The 16641-nt window shown below is 39.9% G+C and overlaps 1 protein-coding gene across 2 annotated transcripts in view; it reads left to right on the top strand.

The window, feature by feature from the left end:
* Positions 1-16641, top strand: part of CLASP1 (cytoplasmic linker associated protein 1) — a 171377-nt gene that overhangs the window by 79778 nt on the left and 74958 nt on the right. For both annotated transcript variants that reach the window (XM_066323060.1, XM_066323059.1), the window contains exons 9-19: positions 1619-1771; positions 2720-2793; positions 3437-3529; positions 4847-4992; positions 5746-5881; positions 6606-6676; positions 7613-7672; positions 8391-8468; positions 10406-10573; positions 11372-11421; positions 12595-12765. In XM_066323060.1, coding sequence (XP_066179157.1) covers positions 1619-1771; positions 2720-2793; positions 3437-3529; positions 4847-4992; positions 5746-5881; positions 6606-6676; positions 7613-7672; positions 8391-8468; positions 10406-10573; positions 11372-11421; positions 12595-12765 — 1200 coding nt within the window. The remainder of the gene's footprint in view (positions 1-1618; positions 1772-2719; positions 2794-3436; positions 3530-4846; positions 4993-5745; positions 5882-6605; positions 6677-7612; positions 7673-8390; positions 8469-10405; positions 10574-11371; positions 11422-12594; positions 12766-16641) is intronic.

The raw sequence follows: 16641 nt of genomic DNA, 5'->3' as shown, positions 1-16641 counted from the left end.
CACTTTTTCCTGAACAACAGCACAACTACCAGTTATTATTTTACCCCTTTCCTTTAGAATTGCTCTTTTCCCTAGCCCTTTCACATATTCTAAGGCACCTTGAACATCAGAATTAAGAGGAGAGATGTCCATATCTGCCTTCTTTAACTTTTTGGATGCTTTGGTGCACCTGTGGTGTCAGTATTGAGTTGTGATTGGAGTATGGCATCATGTGCACTGCTGCATATCAAAAATGGGGTGTGTAGGTTTTTGGATGACCTGTGACAATCGTCCTGTGGCCAGCTGCTAATAAGCCAGTGCCACTTAGGGCAGAGAAAACTGAAGGTGGTTGAGCTGAGAACAAACAGGCTTTTCTTCCTGTTCTTTTGCCTTCCATAGAGTATGCCTATACTGTTATAAAGTTTTTTTTTTTTGTTTGTTTTGTTTTGTTTTTTTTTTTGTTTTTTTTTTAAACTTTCAGAACGCTCAGCTGGTATTGAATTTCACTCATTAGTGTCTAGCTAGGAGCTTGTATTTGTTACTAGACATTCCCAGATGCTTTCCTGAGCAGAGATGGATTGAAGCACCTGCCTGACTTTTTGCCAAGTGAGAATTGTGAAGGAAATGTTGCTAATCTGGTGGAGAGTGGGTGTGTATATTGGGCTGATGGAGAAGAACAGACATGAAGCAGGTCTCAAATCATGAATGAAGTGTTCATGCGGAGAAGCTGAGTGATGAGGGCTGAGCTGGCCTTCTGGCCTCAATAATTACATGTTCCATCTATATCAGATGCTCAGCTGCTTTGTCACCTTTCAACCTAAGGCTGTTTTTTCAAGTGAATTAGCTAATCTGTGTAAAACTGCAATATAAGCAGTCCTTTGGAATTGAAGTAACCTTGACTGAAAATCAAAGCAGCTGTAATTCATTTTTAGTTAATTTATATTCACATTTGGTGGTAGAGGCTAAAGTTGGATGTAGACAGAAGGTTCTGTAAGGTTTCATGCACCTTATATTTATGTTTTTATGAATTTGAGGAAACTTCTTGTATTTCCTTGTAAGGAATCTCCCCCGTTAATTTAAAGAGTTAAATGGGATTGGTAGCTCCATATGGGGTCTGTGATTAATGGCCTTTGGCTCATCAACAACATGGATGTTGCCATGTGAACTTTCCTGGGTGATGCTGTTTATCCTGGTGCAGGCAGTTGGCAGGCGGGACAGGGCAGCCTCTGCTGCTGGTGCCCTCCACACTTGGATCTTGCAGTTGCTTGTGGTCTTAGTTTCACTACAGTCCATGTCAAAGGAGCTCTTGGAGGCATAAATGTGAGAGATGCAGACTGTCAAAAACCCAAGTACTATCTGGGGCTTGTGTCTTTCTGCTGTAGATTTGAAGTTTGTTCTTTTCATCTGAATGCGTTCATTGAAAGGGTTTATTACACAGTGGCTGCAATAGCGAAGGATTGGGTTCAGTGAGCTGGTGCCGTTCCACAACTGACTGGATTTCTAGCATGAGGACACTGCTGAGAGGAGGGTTGGCAGAGCAGGCTGGAAACGTGTAGCATGTTTGCTGTAATACGGACATGTTCCTCAGGACATCCCTTTGCTTCATTAGACTTACAGCTGAATGTGGGTTTTTTGGCAGATAAAATTTTTGATGATGAAGACTCCGTGGATGGGAACAGACCTTCCTCAGCCAGCTCCTCTACATCTTCAAAGGCCCCTGCAAACTCACGCAGAGTTGGGATGGGCACTACCCGCAGACTTGGCTCTGCAGCTCTGGGCTCCAAGTCTTCAAGTAAGCCAATAGCCTATATGAATTGATGTGTCTGTGAAGTGTTTACAGTGTTCATACTGAGCTTCTTGCAAGCACTTCCAGGCTGGCCCCCAGAATCCAAAATTTTTCCTGATGCAGTCATTATGTCTGCATTCTCTGCGTTCTGCAACCAAAGTCTGGTAGGATGAATCTCCAGGCAATCCCCACATCCCTATAATTTATTTTGCATTTTGTGAGAGGTTGCACCTGTGTGGTTGTGCACTGAGGGCTATGAGTAAATCAGGTTGGTGCTCCAGTGTGTAGATTTTTGCCTTTGTAGTTCTAACTCTCTCTGACCTGAGACTGCCTATAGCTACATGCCAAACTTCAGCACTTACAGTCTAAACCTGACACACTGGTTTTCTTATAAGACCTTTGGGCATTGCTGGTAATGAAGGTGCAGAAATAAAACTGAGCAGTCACTCTGAATTTTAGCTATAATCCTGCATGTAGCTCTAATTCTGTATGTGTCCTAGGGAAAGGGAGAAAGTTCCCTCTATCAGGCAGTCTCTAATCTGATTAGTATTCCAGAGACTATTTATCTTCCTTATCATTCATCTGTTTGTGCACCTGTCAGATCTCCACCTTCATCTATTATAGATGGGATTAAATCCTTTAAAATAAAGTCTCCCATGTAATTAAAGTAAGTATTCCCTTTCATCTTTCAGACTGTGTCCCCTAACTGTTGAGTGACTACTGTAATGACTTCCCTAATGTGCCCTCTGTGCCTATGAGTTGAAGGATGCCATGAATGTCTCACCAGTGCCCGGCATTGAATTTCCCTGCCTCTGCTTTCATTACATCTGCAGCACTCCCAGGCTGCATGGGTAGTGAACTTTCTCCTGATTAAGTGCCTTGATAGCTGGTGGTTCCTTAATTGATTCTCTTGTTGATAACAAGATTGAAAAGGCTTTTTCATTTGTGTGTCAGCAGCCAAAGAGGGAGCAGGTGCTGTGGATGAAGAAGACTTCATTAAGGCATTTGAAGATGTCCCAACAGTTCAGGTAAGTTGAATTACCTTTAAACCATGCTGTATTATAAGCAGAAGGTGTGGATAGGATCTCATGCTACTCACTGACAAATTGTGCTTCGTTGGCACATCTTTAGGAGGGGAAGCAGGTTAGAAACTGAAGGGAGGCAAGTTTTAACTGCTGGGGTGTGCCAGTAGTTTATGTGAAACCCTCTGGGAATTGAAAGCAATAAAGATGACTTGTATCTCAGGGATCACTGCTGTTGTGAGTGTGACAACTGGACCATGCACGTTTGCTGAGATGCATCATGTATCTCTCCTTCACTGGAGCTTCATATTTGGGACAGCTGAACAGCACATGTGTCCACTCACGATCTTCTGTAGGTTTTGACTAATATAGCCACTAGTAGCTGCAGGAATGCTGTTTAAAATTGTGAAACTGTAGTAAAATAATGAAATATGATCCTTTGATAACCTTGTGATAATTTTATATTTTTTGGTTGCAGGCAAGTAGGTGTAAATTCTGTGCATTATGCAAAGCCAGTTGTGTCCAAGGCTAGCACATGATATTTAAGCGTTGAGGAGCCAAGGACATAAGAACGTAATTGACAAGTGATCAATCTGATTTTATGGAGTAAATCCTGCATTATGGTGCTACTTTGTATTTCAATTTGTAGATTTATTCCAGCCGGGATCTTGAGGAATCCATAAACAAGATCAGAGAGATACTATCAGATGATAAACATGACTGGGAACAGAGAGTTTCTGCGGTAAGTAGTGAATTTAGATAGGATCTCTATTAATACAAGCTTTTTCTACACTGAGCTTAACCCACTGAGGGTACTGGGAGAACCTCAGAATAAGGCTGCAATGTAGTTTTAGTGATGTTATGTTCCTGTTATGTTCCCCCAACCTTGAGGGAAATGTTACCTTTGAGATTGAATTTAAGCCGCATTTGTGAAGGAAATTGCTGTTTGATATACAGGCGTCTGTTGAGACAGCATCAGGTTGAACTGAAAATTAAAAAAAAAATATATTTGCTAGCAGGTGCTTAAAATCAAGATGTCAAGTCTCATTCAGAATATCTTAAAACTAACTTGATGAGGCAGAAAATTATTTTGCTTACAGAGAACTTATTTATACTTCTGCCAAAGGGAGGTGTAAAATAATTCAGCAAGAATGTACACACTTAAGTTTTGAATAAACAAATATGACTGTGGGAGGTGTGGAAGTGGAAAATTGGATGGTATATGCATGTCAAGACTGAGTATTATTTACTGAGGTGAGCTGTGTTTTCATGATGTAGATGCATGGTTTTGTCTACACAGAAGACTTTCATCACTGGTGTAGCAGCTTTGCCATGTCTGTCAAACCCTGTATTCCAGATCTGAGTGGCAGACTGGGCTGATTCAGCTTACTTCTGTTAATTTTATTTCTGAGTAACAGGCAGCTGAAATCGAGGCCATGTGCAGATGCATTGGTGCACGGGAGGGACTGTGAAGGTGTCAGAGGATTGTCTGTAGGATGAGATGGTGGTCACTGTAATGCTAATAGGAAATTTTCCATTTTGATAGGGTCAGAGTTCCACTTCTGCTAGAGCCAGATAACTGTTTTAATGAGGTCAACAGACACATTCTGGATATGTGTCAGTATTACCCGGGCCTGAATGTGAACCATGCCCTTTAAGTCTAGATATATTTTTAACACAAGGGTCAGCTGTGAGACTACCTAAACATTAGAAGCTGCTGCAAATAAGGGAACAAAGCGGAGTGTTTAAGATACCTTTTGGTTTAAAAAATATTGTTTGGGTTATTAACTGTATGATTTGAGTAGCTGTATGCAACACTTCTGGATTTCTGTAAGTTAGCAAGGGTGTTTAGCTTATTGTACATAGTATGTTAGCTAACCATGGGTTGAATATAAGGTAGGAAATAATAAAATTACTTGGACATCAAGAATCAACTTCCTAGGTGCATGTGGATGAATTACTGCACAAGAAACCTGGAACCAGGTATTGGTGCTGAACATAACTGTGCCTCTATTTGCTGCTCATTAACAGTCGCTGATTTCTTTTATGCTCCTAACAGTTGAAAAAGATCCGCTCCTTACTTTTGGCTGGAGCTGCAGAATATGATAACTTCTTCCAACACTTAAGACTTCTGGATGGAGCATTTAAATTATCTGCTAAAGACCTGCGGTCTCAAGTTGTACGAGAGGCTTGTATCACATTGGGGTAAGTTTATTTTCTGCATGTATTTGAAATGTAGAAGAAAAGGATCAGGCACTGGTTAAAACACAATTAGGATGCAGTTTGTGCTGCTAGTGCTGTATAGTTAAAGGTAGAACAAGATTTTTCTGCGTCTGTTTCAAACCCCATCATGCAGGCCACTAATTGTAATCCTGCCAAGCCGTGTTCCTGGGTACTGAACGATGGTGGTGTGGGATACACAGAATGAATGAGCAAGCCATGCCTTCGTGCACAAGTAGGGAAGCATTGAACAATAAAGCTGAAAATGTTGATATTTTGTTCTGGTTCGAATTGAGCTAGTTTTTATTTCTGTTAGTCTATCCTTTGTGAAATACTTCAAGAAAAAGGGTGCTGCAGTGTTTCTGACATGGATTTTTTTATTATGTATGTATTAAGGCAAAATAGGGAGCTTCAGAGAAGTTGTAATATAAACTAACAAAAAATATTCTGTCACCTTGATCCCATTTGTTTGATAATAAATTTTTAGCTGTGCTAGTTACTTTATTTTATGCTGACCTTACTATTTCTCAGGGTTCAGATGAATATAGGACACAAGTTTGAAAGGAAAAGAAAGGAACTGTTTTTTGAAACATGGTGTTATCTGTCCTTTGGAGTTGGAGAGGACGTGACAGTTGCAAAGATTGAGATGTCAGATGTGCTTATGTCAGATGTTCTGTACAAGTCTGACTCGCTTTGTCTTCAGCTCACTTACCAGCATGACTTCATTCTGTTTTTCAGACATTTGTCATCAGTTCTGGGAAACAAGTTTGACCATGGGGCAGAAGCCATCATGCCAACAATTTTTAATCTAATTCCAAATAGTGCCAAAGTCATGGCCACTTCTGGTGTAGTAGCAGTTAGATTAATCATTCGAGTAAGTATGCATCAAAAGAGAACAGTGTTATAATTTCCAAACACTGCAGCATTTCTGATGAAATATGAATGCTGCTGCAATGAAAATAAGATTAGGTGCCTAATCTACTTTTCTGATAGTGCTGGGCTTGACTGTCTTAGATATTGTGCAGCCTTGTGCAGATGATGCTTGTTAAGCTCTGCCACAATAGTAGGAGAAATGGTTCTTTTTGCAGGGCAAGATACTTCCATCCCTCTAAGAGCTGAGCAAACATTTTTCTTTGAAAGGGTTTTAGACCAGCCTTGCAGCAGACTCATCCTCTTAATTACGCTCAAAAATACCTCACAGACTGTCCATGTTTCTTAAAACTGTTAGTTCACAGTGGTGACTTCTGCCTAGTGATTCACTGTGTAAGCTGTAGGTAGCCTGATGTCTCTCAGGTTGTCAGCACTGACAGTTTAGATCCTCCCGCAGTGTCTTCAGCTCCTTCACTCACTAGAGTGTGTCATTATAGAAGAAAATCAAGTATCTGTTAAAGGTATTTTAGCTGATAAATTGTAAAATATTTTTAATATTAAAAATCTGTCCGTATCTGTTAGTGTTCCTTTTTCTAGAGGTTCTATTTTTAAGAATTGAGCAACAATAAAGATCTGAATACTGAGTTCAGGAGGCTGAAGGAGATGGTCTTTCATTCTCTGGAGCTGTTGTGTAAAGATTTCTTCCTGTTCTCGTTTGTTTTCTCCAGCACACGCACATCCCTCGGTTAATACCCATCATAACCAGTAATTGTACCTCCAAGTCTGTTGCAGTTAGAAGGTGAGAATTTAGTTTGCATTTACTGTTTTTTACTAGGAAATGAGTGCTTTCTGAAAATGTGAATGTATTTATTGCTATTTGTTAAAAGGATTGAAAACGCACTTACTTATTATAACATGAATATCATTCTTCTCCATGATTTGAGTTCAAAGTCAGCTAACCTGTAAACACTGCCTCACTGCAGAAAGGAAAAGGCATTTTTCCACAAGGACAAATGGTTTTTAAACTAATTGTTGTCCTTATATGTTGTTATAACAACATATTATTTTGGCATTTTTACACACACGTTCCTATTCCCCACTGCTGGCTGTTACAGTGACTTGTTTTCTTTGAGCCAGTAAATCAGTGAAAACATCATGTGGAAGGGAAGTTGGACTGAATGGTCTAATGGTCCTGTCTGCACTTGAAATCCAAGTGCTTCAGTCCACTACCTCACTGGGAGACTCTTGCCTCCTCCGTATACATTAACTGGTTCTCTTCGAGGTAAACCAAAAGAAGAGCTTTATGGTTGCTGTATTTAGTGACAAACCTTGAACACGTCAGCACACTTGTGCCTTAAGATTCTTAAAATGAGGAAGGGAGATTAAAGTTGGAAAGGTCTGCCCTCACATGAGGCTAACTGTGAGGTTTCTGTGTGAAGCCTGGACTAACAGGTACAGAATATCAGTGTCAATCTCCTGTATCGTGTTTAATGAAAAAGGAAGCTTCCAGGATTGCTTTATGGCAGCCCCTCTCTTCAGCTTCTCTATAGCAAGCTGCCTCTAATTAATACTTCAGACTGTTTATTAATGGGTTTTTTACAGCTGTTGATATGTTTATTTGGGTCAGCACTGAATTTTGATGTCCCAAAAAGTTTCCTAAGCAAAGATGTTGTTCAGAGTCAGGTATGGCAAAGTCAGTTGACTTAAACTCAGCATTTCTTCTCTCTCCTCTCAGGCGCTGCTTTGAGTTTTTAGACTTGCTGTTGCAGGAGTGGCAAACGCACTCCTTAGAAAGGTAAGTTCTGAATACAAGTGGTTTTGTTCTCTCCTACTTACTTGGGGAGAAGGAGATCATTTTCTGTATCATTCTGGAGAAAGGATCATTTAGGAGAGACTATATTAGGTAGCTGTAGTAGAGATGTTTTTGCCACCCAAAATAAGCATGTGTTGTGCACATACATAATTTGTTCTGTCGTTCTGTCAGAGTTTGGTGAGTATGTCTCCTGTGCCAGCCTTGGAAAATCTGGCTGAGCAAATCCCTGAACACAATAACTTTTGTTCAACAATTTGTTTTTCCTTTTGCACCCTGAAGTGAGATGATGAGGTGAAGTCGGCTGCATGTCTTATCAGGAGCTTCTGAGGCTTCTACATTACTTCAAACCAGTGACCAGCTGAAGTAATTGTGAGGAGAGACTGGGACACGATTTCCTTAGCCCTAGATGGCACAAGACTATTTAGGGCTTAGGAGACTGTTCTTGAATCCAGGCAGTTTAGATAGCTAAGTACAGGTCTCTGAAGAATGCTGCTTGCTGTTTCCTAGACAGCAGTGTGGATGAAATGAAACTGACTTGTAAGAACAAACTAATAAAAGTCACAAAAGATCCCTGATGGAAATGAAAGGATGTGGTGAACTGTTTGTTCTCAGAAACCAAGGCAAAATCAAATTAGTAATTTGTTTATAAGTGTGGCACATCTTTCTGAACTGCTGGATAATACTTTCTTTCTTATTTCAGACACATATCAGTGTTAGCTGAAACAATAAAGAAGGGAATTCATGATGCAGACTCTGAAGCCAGGATAGAGGCAAGAAAGTAAGTGGCAGCTGTTGTTGATGTCTCTTCTTTCTCCACTTCTTTGCCCCTGTTTTGTCAGTCAGTGATATTGCATGGTTGAGACAAAAATCCAGACAAGATACATTCTCCTGGTGTCCCAGTTGGTGGAAAAAAGAGGGGCTGAGGGGTGACCATTCGGTACAGTTTCCTGAGGAGAAGAAACAGAGAGGGAGGTGCTGATTCTTTCTTCCTGCGATCTGGTGATAGACACCTGGGGAATGCTTTAAAACACTGCCAGGGGAAGTTCTGGCTGGACATCAGGAAGCATTTCTCTACCAAGGGAAGGGTCGAACGCTGGAACAGGGTTCCTAGAGAGATGGTCAATGCCCCAGACCTGTTTTGGAGCACTTGGCTAATGTCCTTAACAAGAGACTTTAACTTTGGTCAGCTCTGAATTGGTCAGGTGGCTGGACTAGATGTTTCTTGCAGGTCCCATCCCACTGAAGTATCCTACTCTATTGCTATTTGCTACTCTTGAAATAAAAGTTCTTGTGCTAGTACACTGCCAGATGGTGTCCTAAATTAAGGTAGTATTTTATGACATTGAAATTTCTTTTGTGTATATTTATAGGAAATTTTAATATTTGCCATTAATTTTATTCTTTTGGGGCACATCCTGTTGTTTACACATTTCCATTAATACGATCCTACCCATAGTAGTATGCTGGTGTACCAGGATCATGCTCTTCTGAACAGAGCACTACAGGAACATTTTTCTGCAGAAAGAGGATGGTGTAAAACATGAAAACAATGAACAATAAATTTTATTAATCTAAATGCTGTGTTTTAAGCAGTGGTGTTTCACAGTAGGACTACTTAAATCCTTTTGAAAGGCAGCATGTCCATTACTGAAAATTACAGCAGTCACTGAGACTTCACAGCAGGTGACTAGTTAAGCTGAATAGACAGCAAGGAGAATGGCAGGGGACTTCAGAGAGCATGTTTAATTCTCTCTTCCCATGTTTATTAAGTAGCAGTGTGGCTGATTGTGAGACAGAAATTTGTTTTCTTCTTGTGATGTGAGAATGCGTGTGGCTTCTCTGAGGACTGGCTGTCACACACAAACAATTCTTGATTCATTTGAGCTAATGATCTTACTCTTAAACTGCCCATTAGTTGTCCCCTGAAAAGTACTGAGAATCTTCATCTCCTTTATGCACCAAGAGTGAATGGTGTTAACCACCGGCCAGGAGGGTTGGACCATAGAGGAATTCTTCCCTCATCTTAAAATGCTTTTTTATTTGCATCATGGCACTGATTTGAAGTCTATGTGATCATCTCTTTACTTTTCCTTGTTATTTGTTTTTTCTTTGTTTGGTTGGTTTTGGGGTTTTTGTTTTTTTTTTGTTTGGTTTGGTTTGGTTTGGGTTTGTTTTTTTTGGGTTTTTTTTTTTTTTTTTTTTCAGAAAGACAGGCAGCAGCCTCAACTCGGTACAGAGACAAGTCTCTGCAGCATTCTTGGAGAGCTGTTGCTAAACTTGAGGAAGAAAACAGCAGCTGGTGCTTTCCTGAATCAGGCCCATTTATGTGTATTTTGCCTTTGGCATGTTTTTGAAATAGCTACTGCATACCCAGTCCCAAACTAGTATCAGTTTGATGGGCCTGCAGTCTCCCATGTACAGTACAGCTGGACGGATGAGGATTTCTTCCCTAATACAGCTTTGTTGGCTACTCCTGTTTTTACAGCAAATGCACCAAATGATTCTTTCACTGCTTTGTCGTTTGTGCAGCTGTTTGAGCAATACAGTGGTTGAAAAAGCTGGTTGTCTTAAATGTGTCAGGGCAGTAGGTGCTTGAAAGACTGGACTAATGAGCCCACTAATGGGAATAGCAAGAAGGGCTCTGTCTGCGCCTTTGTGCCACAGCCCCCTAAAACACGCCAAGGATGTGTTCACAGTGCTGTGTGTCATTTCCAGGTGCTACTGGGGTTTCCACAGTCACTTCAGCCGAGAGGCAGAGCACTTGTACCACACCTTGGAGTCTTCCTACCAGAAGGCCCTGCAGTCACATTTGAAGAACTCTGACAGCATCGTGTCCTTGCCACAGTCGGATCGCTCCTCCTCCAGCTCCCAGGAGAGTCTCAAGTAAGGCTTTCTGGGTCACTTCCTCTCCATTTAAACAATTGCTGACAGACAGCTCCACTGAATTGAAGGGAGCCATCACATTGCTTTGTCTCATCTGGTCATTATTTGGACTCTACACTTGGTTACTCCATAATAGATTTATTTATTATTTTTATCTAACACTGTAAGAATAACAAAACCCTGTACTGGCTCTAAAATACAATCATTATCTTGATTCCATAAATAATTTTCTAGGAAGCCATTTGTGCTCAGCAGATACTATTAGTTATTCCTTTCAGGTGCTCAGAACAGTGCTTAGATTAAAGTTCTGCCTTTAGCATTAATCCTAGGGGTGTAAGTCTGTCTCTTTCCAGACAAAAGAAAAAAAAAATACTAAATTAAACTTGATTTGTAACTGCATAGTCAATGTGTAACTCTTATGTTGAGTATTTTAGCTACTCTCAGATATACAGTCAACTTATGCTCCAAATGTCTGTGATTTAAGCGTAAGATGTGTATCTCACATATCCATAAAATATCCATAACTTACTGGTGTAACTTTTTAAATCTACAAAAAGTATTCTTTAAAATGTCTTTTTGCACAAATAATGTGAATACTAATTTATTTCTTAATGCTTTTATAAATAATTTCATGATGGTGCTGTATTTATTCCTAAACAACCGCCTTTGGTAGTTTATTCCTGAATATAAATGATTTCTAATTTCTAACTTAATTGTGTACTGAGGGAACAGAATTGTACTGCTCTTGATGACTGAAATACAAGTTTTATTTTAATAAGAGTTTGTATTAACTTCCAGCCGTCCACTGTCTGCCAAAAGAAGTCCTACTGGAAGTACAACATCAAGAGGTGAGAACAAGAGCTGAAAAATGTGCTCAGGTGTTGCTGAGGAAGTGTAACATTGTGATATGCAAAGTCTAACTTGGATTGCTGTTTACTGCTCCCTAAAATGGCAGCTCAGGATGTAGAAATTTTAATTACTTTTTGATTTTTACACCATATTCTTTGCATCAGCTGCTGATGAAATAATGCTTTAAACAGAAGTTATTAAATCAGTAATTCCTTACACCTCAAGAGAACCCTGAAAAGCCTTGAAAATTGTAGCCAAGGCATGTTTAGCTTTGTTATGCCTTGAATAAACTGCTGCTGATGCTAAGACATGCAGCTACATAGTCTAATAGTGCCTTCAGTTTTACAGTTTTTGTTATTTATTCTCTGTGGTTTCAGCGCTTACTGGAGGTGTCTGCAGAGAACTCCTACATTGTTAAATTCCATCTCATTATTAATCTGTTTTTCTTGTCAGATGGAATATTTAGATACAGCTTTTCTGTCCTAAGTAAATGCATGCAATAATTTAAATATTACATTTTAATATGAAATATAATAGACCAAACTTCGTTGGTCAAAGATAAGCTGCACTTTATACCTGACCAAGGTTGGGTTCTGGCTGGTTTATCTGTAACTACACCCTACTGAGACCTTTGATTAAAGATGTTGTTGTGTAACCTACTTGACTATGCACACAAATGCATGTTTGCTTGCAGCTGAGTAGTCAAGCTTCATGCTTAAGAGGGTGAGCATCAACAAATGATGGGAACAACGATCCTCATGAGAAGATGAGGTGTTGGGAAGGAAGTTATTAGAACCTGGACTGAAGGACCTGCAGGTCTGTTTTGGCCAGCAACTCTCACACGCCAGTGATGGGTACTGTGGTTGAACTTTCCCATCTAGACTCTGTTAGAAATTTCTTTTTACTGGCCTGGCAGCCTTTTTGATCTTATCATTTAGGCTTTTAGAACTTGATAAAGTTCTTAGAGATAGCATCAGGGCAGCATTGATGAAGTATCTTTGCAGGCAGCGTGGGGAAGCCCACATCGCCCTGATAAAGCATTCTTAGTTGAGAATTTCAGTGCCAGCAGGGAGTGTTAAAAATAGTACTTTAAACTGCTTGTCAGGCTCTTTGAAGCACACAGCTCAAAAAATTAATCTGCTTTATTCTGGATCTCCCACTCCCATCTGCAGCATCTACAGTAAGTACAAAATCTGTGTCAACACCAGGATCTCTGCAGCGATCCCGCAGTGACGTCGATGTGAATGCAGCAGCTAGTGCCAAGTCAAAAGTGACGTCTTCTGGAGCATCCACCCCCTTCAGTTCTGCTGCAGCCTTGCCCCCAGGGTCATACGCATCACTAGGTAAATCTACATGTTCTACTCTTGCAGTTAGCGTTCTTTAGTAGCAGAAGGTGCCTTGGAGTTTTATTGGAATAATAAACTCTGACTAGAAGAACCTCTGAGATAGTTACCAGCTCTCCCGGATCAGAGTGTGATCTCTTGCCCTTTGGGATTAGGGAAAAAAAAATGCAACAGAACGGACTTGAAGCAACAGTTTTGAATTATGTAATAATCTGTGTCTCACTCTTCTTTCTGGGGAAAAGCAGAACATATTATGGCTCTGGGACGTTGCTGAGGACAGTGCTACCCAATTCCTTTTGACGTGTTCCTCTCTTTTCCTTCTTTTCCTTCCCTCCTTCCCTGAAACTGGTTTTCTATTAATTGTTTTATGCTTTGAGTAGTACATCTTGAGTTTGCTCCCTTTCTGTTTCACAAAGGAGAAAGATAGAGAAGCAAAGAGGAGATCAGCCTTGCCATACCAGACAGGATATAAGTATCTGTTCCTTATGCTGACTCTTTGGATTATGGCCACGTGTCACATTATTCCCTCAGAGCATTGTATATCGCCTTCAAGTGTCTCAGGGTTTCTTAAAACAAACTTTGCATTGGATCTTTCTCTCCTGGAGTTGTCGTCGAAGGAGTCAGAGGAGGAAATGCAAGGCAGTGATGACACCTTATTTGCTGAGCTTCATCTTGGTTGTGAGCAGAGCTGATCATCTGAGCTCACTTCTCATTCTGGTGATTTCACACTAATCTAATGCTAGACTTGTCATCAATTTACCTTTACAACAGGGAAGAAACTCAGGGGTCTGTGCTCTTGATTTAAGCTGTATACATTGTCTTCACTGAGTCAGTTGAGGAGTTTCTTTTAATGTAGGGCATTTGCTCTTTAACCTGTTAAAAAGTGATGGACTATATAGGAATGGTTTTTATGGATTCCTTTTTCGGACGAGTTTCTTTCATATCTGAAATGTTTTACCTTGGCTTAGATGCATTGGTTGTATTCAGTTCAGAAGCTGAATTCTCACTCTGATTTAAATCGTTCATACTTGGTTCAAGATGCAGATACATTGTAGTGGAAGTGTAATTACAGAATGTGAAGTTCATCACATGATGGCGAGCTTACAGATGCAGCCACTTTTGAGTTGTGCTGCACTCTGGCTTCGGTGGCTAAATTGGCTTCAAACAGTCTTATGTAATGAGGAAGAATGAAGAGGGAGGAAGTATTTACTTAAAACTGACTTGGTCCTTCAAGCTTGGATCCAGTGTCAATCTTGTTCTTTAACCAGGCTCTAGTAGAAAAGTAGCAAATTCACTCTTAAGTGGTGTAAACATGGCTGCTCCTGAAGGATCCTGCTTTCTTTTTACATAGTAGGGACATTTATCACCTGCACTTTTCCATGAGAGAAATGATGAGGCAAACAATGAAAATGGAGTTGGGCAAAGGTTGGTTTTTGCAGAAGGGAAAACCTGTGTTTTCTTCTGATACATCAAGGTTTGATTTGCTGCTTGGTCCAACTTTTTAAATTTCTTTAATTGTATTAAAAAATTTTGCATATTTATGTGGCTAATATATAGTGCCCTCTTCTGTTGATGTTACTGATTTTTCCCTATTAACCCTGTCCTTACTTTTCTTTGATTTGCCTAAAGATGGTACTACCAGTAAAACCGAGGGTAAGCAGTCTCTCTGTGTAACTGAGGTGTGTCCACGGTCGTACTACCCTACCCTGGTCTCTGTTCTCACAGTGTTACCTGGTTCTCATCCATGTTCACTGGTGACCTGCATGAAGTGTTGCATGGTTGTCCTGCTCATTTTGATGCCATGGGGTATTCTTCACTTTCTCTTTGAGCTCCTCCCTGCTAGTAACATAAGTCTGCTTTTGTGGCTCTGGTCACTAAGTTGTTATGTGAGTTTCTCTATTTAAAGCACTGCTTTTGGTTGAAGGTGACCTGTGTATAGACTAAAGAAAAACCCCAACAAAACCCAAAAAACCTTCCCAAACAACACAAGGCTTGTGATTTCTTTTCTCCTTGATGTGTAATGGTTTGCTGTGTTTTTCCATCCAAAGCTCAGGTCACAACTGCCAAATGCTTTCGGGAAGAGACCGGGTAGTGAGAGATTTGAATTAGATGATCACATGGCAGAAAAATGAGGACAGTAAACAATGATCTCTAGGGAAGGAATATTTAGTTCAACCTCTTTAAACCTGACCTTCTCTTTTTATTGTTAACTATCTGAGTGAGATGGCTTACACCAAAGACAGTTGAAGGAAGGGGTCTTTTTACCATAACACTGAGCCTGCTAGTTTGGGAAGGATCCCAGTCTGTTTTTCTGGCTCATTGTCAAAACTTGTTCTTTATTTCTTATTTCTTCAGCAAAAAAAAGATCACTGGGAAATCACTTTTTCTGAGGTAGACAGGAATTGAAAACAAGAATGTTTTCTACAGAGAATGAAGGTACCACATGCTCCAGCAAAGCTTTTTTTTTTTTTCCCAGTGAGAGTCTCTTTTCAAGGGATCTATTACTGTCTTATGGGACTGTGCTTGTATCTTTGATGGCTGCTTGCATTTGGATGTGGTGGCCTGAGAAGTGCCACTGTGCTGTTGTGACATCTGTTTTCCTTACTATTAATGATGCATTGATCTATTATTTGGAAGAAAAGGTCTGTACCATTTTTGGAAATGGTACTTAATGTTGAGAGATGGGCTGACCTCTGCATCTTGAGCAGGAAGTATTGGTGCTTTGTGATCTGTCAGTGATAAGGAATATGAAGGTGGTCTGAGACCTGTTTTTCTAAACTGGTCATGAATTAGATGAAAATTCCAGGTTGTTGTAATAACTGATCTTTTTCCTTCTTTTTTTTTTTTTAATTGTTGACCTTTTTTTTAATTCTTTGATCTTAGTTCTCAAACCTATCTATATTTGGCCTACATTTGAAATGTTGAAGGTTTAATGTTTTATATGAAATACCATATGCAGCTTTCAGTTCTCTTCTTGGCTATAATAATGTTTGCAGAGGCCTGTTAAAACAGCTGTTCTGTGGAATAATACCTCTATTTTAGTTTATTAAATACTCTATTGTCATAATGCAAAAGGGTGGGGATTTTATTTGGTTACTGTTTTCAATTCAGTTACATTAGGAGCAGATTGGTTTTGGTAAAAATCTGTAATGGAAACCAACAATTTGCTTGGGGCAGGGAGGATTGAGATGAACTTTCGGAAAGTGAGTTTGCTATCCCCTAAGTTTTAAATACCAAGTCTTAGACCTTCTTTTTGCTTTATGATTTTCTCATTTTTTTAGGAGGAGGATCAGGGAGAATTAAAGCTACAGAGTACACTATAGCCAGAGTCTTCAAGGATGAGTTTAATCACTGTTTGAAGCTCTTCATCTTTTTCCTTTGAAATAGTTCAGGGAAAAAATCCTTTATTCAGGATTGTGTCCTTCACTGAATAATGAAGCTGAGTAAGGTCTTCTGCCAAGTCTGTGATCTTGCAGATTGAGTCAGGAACTACAGGGAAGATAAAACTTTGTATTCTTGACATGAATGTAAAAATTAAGAGGGTAGAGAAAAACATCCTCTTGCTCTGGAAACAGAAGGAAATGAACATGAAGCAGAAATGTCATCTACAGTTCTGCTCCTGTGGTTTGTTTTGGTTTTTTGCAGGTCACCAGTAAGTAATTTAAGAAAAAAATCCTGTGTCTTTTTGTGTGGTTCATCTTGACATTAAATCTGCAGTCTGGTTCCCATCATGGCTTTCTGTAGCTACATTGTAAAATTCTGCTGGTTCCCCTCAGCTGGGAGCCAGCATTGTGTGGACTTGGCAGATCCCATCTGCTTTGCCCTTGGTTCTCCTCGTGGTTTGGTTTGCAGTCAGGCAGCTCAAACAAAGGAGCA

Source organism: Sylvia atricapilla, chromosome 7, assembly GCF_009819655.1.
Source record: "Sylvia atricapilla isolate bSylAtr1 chromosome 7, bSylAtr1.pri, whole genome shotgun sequence".
Taxonomy (NCBI): Eukaryota; Metazoa; Chordata; class Aves; order Passeriformes; family Sylviidae; genus Sylvia; species Sylvia atricapilla.
The sequence above is the reverse complement of the archived record's forward strand: the minus strand, read 5'-3'. Positions and strand labels throughout refer to the sequence as shown.